This window comes from Asterias amurensis, chromosome 13 (genome assembly GCF_032118995.1).
Source record: "Asterias amurensis chromosome 13, ASM3211899v1".
Classification (NCBI taxonomy): domain Eukaryota; kingdom Metazoa; phylum Echinodermata; class Asteroidea; order Forcipulatida; family Asteriidae; genus Asterias; species Asterias amurensis.
The window spans coordinates 9418750-9425688 of record NC_092660.1 but is presented as its reverse complement, the minus strand read 5'-3'; the positions used below and the strand labels follow the sequence as shown (position 1 = coordinate 9425688).

The 6939-nt window shown below is 37.7% G+C and overlaps 1 protein-coding gene across 1 annotated transcript; it reads left to right on the top strand.

The window, feature by feature from the left end:
* The first annotated feature begins 1569 nt into the window (after nt 1-1569).
* LOC139946169 (soma ferritin-like) lies at nt 1570-6868 on the top strand. The gene is made up of 4 exons (XM_071943790.1): nt 1570-1829; nt 3379-3525; nt 4421-4543; nt 4926-6868. The coding sequence occupies exons 1-4, from the start codon at nt 1716-1718 to the stop codon at nt 5061-5063; spliced, it is 522 nt and encodes a 173-aa protein (XP_071799891.1). The 5' UTR covers nt 1570-1715; the 3' UTR covers nt 5064-6868.
* The last annotated feature ends 71 nt before the right edge of the window (nt 6869-6939 follow it).

Sequence of the window (6939 nt, the reverse complement as noted above, 5' to 3'; positions counted from 1 at the left end):
GACCCGTGGCGTTGATGAAATCTTAAACTGTGCGCACAGCAGTGTAGTACACATACAAAGTATGCTGCAAAGGGACTCGTGGTGTGTAATTTTCAAAAATCTGAAATAAATATAACGGAGCTTTATAAATTTATAATAAAATCAGTAATGCTACATGAATGCTTTGTATAGGTAATGGCAGTCTTGGATTGACTTCGTTTAAATGATAACATGTTGATAAACCGTTTTACAAATCGACCCGTGGCGTTGATGAAATCGTAAACTGTGCGCACAGCGGTGTTGAATACACACGAACAGTAGCCTATGCTGCGACAGGACTCGCTTGGTCTTTAATTTTCAAAAATCTGAAATAAATATAATGAAGCTTCATAAAATTATGATAAAATCAGTAATGCTACATGAGTCCTTTGTTTAGGTACTGGTAGTCTTTGATTGGTTTCGTTTAAACAATAACGTGTTGATAAACTGTTTTTACAAATCGACCCGTGGCGTTGATGAAATCTTAAACTGTACGCACAGCAGTGTTGTACACACGCACAGTATGCTGCAAAGGGACTCGTGGTGTGTAATTTTCAAAAATCTGAAATAAATATAATGGAGCATTATAAAAATATGATAAAATCAGTTTTGCTACATGAATGCTTTGTATAGGAAATGGCAGTCTTTGATTGGCTCCGTTTGAATGATAACGTAATGATAAACTGTTTTACAAATCGACCCGTGGCGTTGATGAAATTGTAAACTGTTCGCACAGCAGACTCGTGGTCTTTAATTTTTTTAAATCTGAAATAAATGTAATGGAGTTTTATAAAAATACGATAAAATCAGTAATGCTACAGGAATCCTTTGTATAGGGAATGGCAGTCTTTGATTGGCTTAATCTGAAAGATAACGTATTGATAAACAGTTTTTAACAAATCATCTTTTAGTTGATGAAGAGTTTGTATTCTGTGGCTACACATTGCTTTGTTGTTTATTTAAAAATCTGGAAATATACTTTAAAAATCAGCAATACATGACCCCTTTGTATATTAATGGTTGTGAATAAAAATAAATAAAACAAATGTCTGAACTTAAGAGCGAAACTCCAAAACATCGGTGTAGCTACCATACAAAAATACACAAACAAATCTTAGGGAGAAAAAGCTCAAGGAATGGTAGCGAGTCTATGTATTGCTGCCCCGTTTGACGACTACCGATTACATCGGATCCTTTCGAGTAGCGATCGACTCCTGGCGTTTGGAAACTAACATCTACCGTCCGAAACGGCGACTTCGGCTACAGCTACGGCTAGATCGCGCGCGTCTGCTATTCTTCAACACTGGTAGACGCGCTGATCTAGACGTAGCTGTAGCCGAAGTCGTCGTTTCGGACATAGACCTTTTCGCAAATACTGGGGCGCGCGCGTAAAGCTTGGAATTAGGTGCATTGTGGTCTAGCTGATTACAAATTTGATTCATATATATCCCACAATGCACCTCATTCAACAGTCTGCGCTTGCGCATTGGTATTTGCGATAAGGTCTACGGCCGAAACAGAGCGCCCGCTAGCGTTCGTTCATAACAAGCGTGAACAGTTTTTGCCGTGCTTAATCGGAACGTTGTTTGTGTGTGTGACCGCGCAACACCAATGGTCTTGGAACCAATACTAATGTATCTCGTGCCATAATAGGGCTAGAAAAAACTCGCTAGTAGTAGGGTGTTTTTCTCCTAAAAATGGCTTCTACACCGGTACCCGAAGTTAGGCAGAACTTCCCTCGAGACTGTGAGTCAGGTATCAATAAGCAAATTCATATGCAACTGCAGGGGTCTTACTTTTACTTAGGAATGGTAAGTTTTGTTGTGGTGTGCCGTTTTAGTGTTTTGTGCAGGGAGGAAGGTGTATGCAGACGACACACGTGCACCTGCTGTTGAAAGGATGGCCTTCAAATTACCAGTGTTTACTACGCGAACTAGCTAGCCCCATAAATTGGTCCAATCCACTCCGTGACGAGTGGATGGGCCAATTTATGTTATGGGCTACACAACAGCTAGTAATCTATGCCTGGTTGAAAATTGAACTCATCCCAGTGGAGTGTGTAGTATTAGGGACCGTAGCGCTCCAGACACACTGGCACTGGGGGACATGTATTTTTTGTATACTTCTAGAAACTATAAGGCTCACCTGTTACTGGCATTCCCTGTGAGGAAGGAGTCTTATAGTTTCTAGAAGTATACTATGTACACATAACACAGGGCCCAAGATTCATTAGCATAAAATACTGCTTGTTACTAATTGGGTACTTCTAGAATTAGAAACTATGAGGCTCCCCCGTGGTACTTATTAGGCATAGCAAATTTCTTTCCACTTTGTAGTACTAGTAGTAGTACTAGTAGACTATCGCCCCCCCCCCCCCCCCCCCCCCCATTAGCAACAATCATAATGTTAGCTTTTATTAACTGCTTCAAGTTTACACTCCATCAAGGAATCTTCGATCAAGTTCCATGCTTCTCCTCATTGAACCCAAGTCTCGACACTCATGGGGTGACAGGTCTTTTTCTGTAGCCGCGCCACGCATCTGGAACTCTCTACCACTTAATCTTCGATCTTGTCTTTGTACCGCAAAATTCAAGTCCCTTCTCAAAACTTATCTTATGTCACAGGTTTTCAATGACTAATTTTGTTGTGTCTGTTTTTCTTTGTGTTGTGTTTTTGTTTTGTTTTGTTTTGGTTTACTGCGCCTTGAACACCCAGCAGGGTGGATATGTGCGCATTACAAGTCTTATTATTATTATTATTATTATTATTAATGTTTCTGCTAGGCAAGAATTTTCTGTTCCTTTTTTAAAGTTTTTGTGCTTGCTTTTACTACATCATGGTTATGGTTTTAACTTTATGAGATTATGAAAATGGAATATCCTCTATCCTGCCATCACTTTGTCACTCATTTTTACCATTGTTTATAGACTTGTTTACGATTTGTCTCTATACTGTCACTTTCATGGCTGCACCCAAAGTTTTCGGGATTTGCTTTACTGTTTTATTATATTATTCCTGTTTCTCAAGAATACTCAACAAATGGACCCAGTTTAATTACAAAGAAAACTTTGTGGGTACCTTTGTTCCAGGAATAATAATTTCTTTGTTTTGATTAACATTTTAAAAGGACAAAGTTGCTTCATAAATTGATTTTGTTATTTTGTTATTTTATTAAAAAGGACAAGTTGCTCCATAAATTGAATTTCTTGTTTTGGTAAATAGGACAAGTTGCTTCATGATAATTCATTTTGTTTGTTTGACAAGTTTGCAGCAGCTCCATGAGTGTTAATATCCTAAATAAAACAAAAACACTTTTTTTTGAAGACCTTATAATTTTAGCAATGTCAATTTTCCCTCCAGGCTTACCATTTTGATCGATCAGATGTAGCTCTTCCAGGCTTCAAAAGTTACTGCCAGAAACTCTCTGACAAAAAGAAAAATGTGGCCAGTAGCTTGATGGTCTACCAAAACAAAAGAGGTGGTAAGATTTACCTTCAAGACATTAAGGTAATTTCTCTCTCTCTCTCTCTCTCTCAAAACAAAATCATCACCCCTGCACTGAAGCCTTCGCTCAACATCAAAAGGAGTAATGAGCAGGGCCCAATTTCATAGAGCTCTTAAGCACAAAGATTTGCTTAGCATGAAATTTCTGCCTCGATAAAATAGAATTACCAACCAAATTTCCACGTGATTTTCAGGATGAGCAAACAACAGCTGAATACTAGTAACAAGCAAAATGCAACAAGTGGAAATTTGGTTGGTAATCCTGTTTTTATCAAGGAAATTTTTCATGCTTATCAATTTTTTGTGCTTACCAGCTCTTTGAAATTGGGCCCTGGTGTGATTTGGGGAAGCACCATGTGTAAATCTCAATTGAGTAGTGTAGGTTCTCAGGGTTTCAATCAGCATGCTCTGAACCCAATTTCGTAGAGATGCTAAGCACAAAAATTTGCTTAGTATGAATTTTTTTCCTTGATAAAAACAGGATTACCAACCAAATTTCCATAGGTTGCATATTGCTTGTTACTGGTATACAGCTGTTGTTTGCTTATCCTGAAAATCAGGTGGAAATTTGGTTGGTAATCCGATTTTTAACTGGGAAGAAATTTCATGTTAAGCAAATTATTTTTGTGCTTAGCAGCTCTATGAAATTGGGCCCTGCTGATCATTTTCAGTAGGGTGGTTGATCACTTAAAATTTCAATCAGTATGCTCCGATTGTCCAGGACGGGGAATTTCTGTAAAACCACCCCAAAACGTAATTAGGCCTTGTTAATCAGTTATTACATAGGTGAAAGCTAATCTATAATCCTACCTTTTAGATAGAATACAGCCTTAAATAAAATGCAATTATGAATCTCACCTTAACCAATGTTTTTCACCTTTACCGTTTTCTGGTATAGTCTTTGAATCATGACTTTTCCACTGGTCAAAAAGCATTTGAAGTTGCACTGGTCCATGAGAAGGAGGTTAACAAAGCTCTCTTGGAGCTGGTCAACGTTGCTGTTGCCAACAAGGATGCTCAGGTAGAGTGGCGTTTTGTTTTACTTTGTGTAGATTTCGTAATACCATCCATTGATTGCTTCGATGATAAAAGTAATTCTGGCCCAAAAAATCCATGGCTGAGTGGTTCAGAGCAATGAGTTCAGTGGTTAAGTCATCGGAGCATGGTTTGAATCCTGGTCACGATGCTGAAATAAATTGCTTCTCTTCATCCAGGGGGGTATAAATGGGTACCTGCAAGGGTAGAGGTTGATATTGTGAATGAAAAAAGCCTTTTGAGCACCATAGCAGCCTGGGGCTGTATACTTCCCAGGGAGACGAGCAAGATTTAAGTATTGCGATTGGCCTCATGACCAGGCTACGAATGTAAAACGCATGACATACGTTTAATTTTTTTTATTGCAGTTTAAAAGCTTTCTTGGGGATTTTCTTCGAGAGCAAATGCTTCTTATCAAGGAACTAGGGGATCATCTGAGAAACATCAGCAGGGCGGGGCCTAATCTTGGAGAGTATTTCTTTGATACAAAGACCCTTTCGTCTTGATGTCAGCTAGCCCCAAAAGAAAGCAACAACAAAATTGTAACAGTTCAAAAGAAGTGCACTTTACATTTAAAGTCCTATCTTCACTCGTTTCAAGAACAATCCCTTGCATGAACCTCTTATCAGTATCTGTAGTCAAGTACTTAGTATCATGGAGGTAGAAATAGAACCTCTATGTCATTATCAAGTATTGACGAGTTCCAGGGTGGCACATCCATGTAATGATAAATTAAAGCATGACAACTTATATATAAAATAAAAACCTGTGAAAATTGAGGCTCAATTGGTCATTGGAGTTGGGAGAAAATATTTGGGAAACCCACCCTTGTTTCTGCACATTTCGCCATGTCATGACATGTTTAAAAAATCCGTTATAATTCTTGATATTGAGAATTGATAATTGTTTTAATGTTTTCTCAAAAAGTAAAGCATTTCATGGAATAATATTTCAAGGGAAGTCTTTCAAGTGTCCAATGGCTTTAAACAATGTGTACACTCGTGGGCTTATGAGGGCGCTTTGGTCAAGGGAGACAGCAGGATTGGCTACCTCAAAATTTCACCACAGAGAAAAATTATTAATTTCCAACACCAGGCGAACAATTTTTGTTTATGCTTTCTCATACGTTTCTTCATGCTATGCCAAAGTTTGCCTCACTGTTTCACCAGATATTGGGAGAGCAGTTATCCTCTTGCTACCTTGGGTATTATGCCTATGTTCACACAAGTAATGTTTGATAACGACTGGTTTATCAGCTTAATTATTGGCTGGTAAGCAAACCATTATGCTGTTGCTATTTGAACAATGGTCCAAGTTAGTGTAATGTTTGACAACTACTGGTTTATTATTTCAATTCTTGGCTGGTAAACAAACCATTGTGCTGGTGCTATTTGAACAATGGTCCAAGTTAGTGTAATGTTTGATAACTACTGGTTTATTAGTTCAATTATTGGCTGGTAAACAATCCATTGTGCTGCTGCTATTTGAACAATGGTCTAAGTTAGTGTAATGTTTGATAACTACTGGTTTATTAGTTCAATTATTGGCTGGTAAACAAACCATTGTGCTGCTGCTATTTGATCAATAGTCCAAGTTAGTGTAATGTTTGATAACGACTGGTTTATCAGCTTAATTATTGGCTGATAAACAAACCATTGTGCTGCTGCTATTTGAACAATGGTCCAAGTTAGTGTAATGTTTGACAACTACTGGTTTATTAGTTCAATTATTGGCTGGTAAACAATCCATTGTGCTGCTGCTATTTGAACAATGGTCCAAGTTAGTGTAATGTTTGATAACTACTGGTTTATTCGTTCAATTATTGGCTGGTAAAAAATCCATTGTGCTGCTGCTATTTGAACAATAGTCCAAGTTAGTGTAATGTTTGATAACTACTGGTTTATTAGTTCAATTATTGGCTGGTAAACAAACCATTGTGCTGCTGCTATTTGAACAATGGTTAAAGTTAGTGTAATGATTGATAACTACTGGTTTATTAGTTCAATTATTGGCTGGTAAACAAACCATTGTGCTGCTGCTATTTGAACAATGGTCTAAGTTAGTGTAATGTTTGATAACTACTGGTTTATCAGGACAAGCCACATGCTCCCCCCCCCCCCATTTGAAATTTTGAACCTATTAGATTGTTTTAAGCTTTAATTGTATTGTAATAATTTTGATGTTTTATTCAACCTTGTGGGCGTGTCAGCCATCCACTTATCTCGATGTTGTGGTGTTTCATTTTTTAAATCCATACCGTCCAAGATGTTTTAACAAAAATCAATGCGAATCACATGGTTGCACTGTTGAACAAATTAGAAGGAAAATTAAGTAGAGAGCTATAGTTTCTGATATTTGGCTTTTAAAAGATTCTCGTTAGCT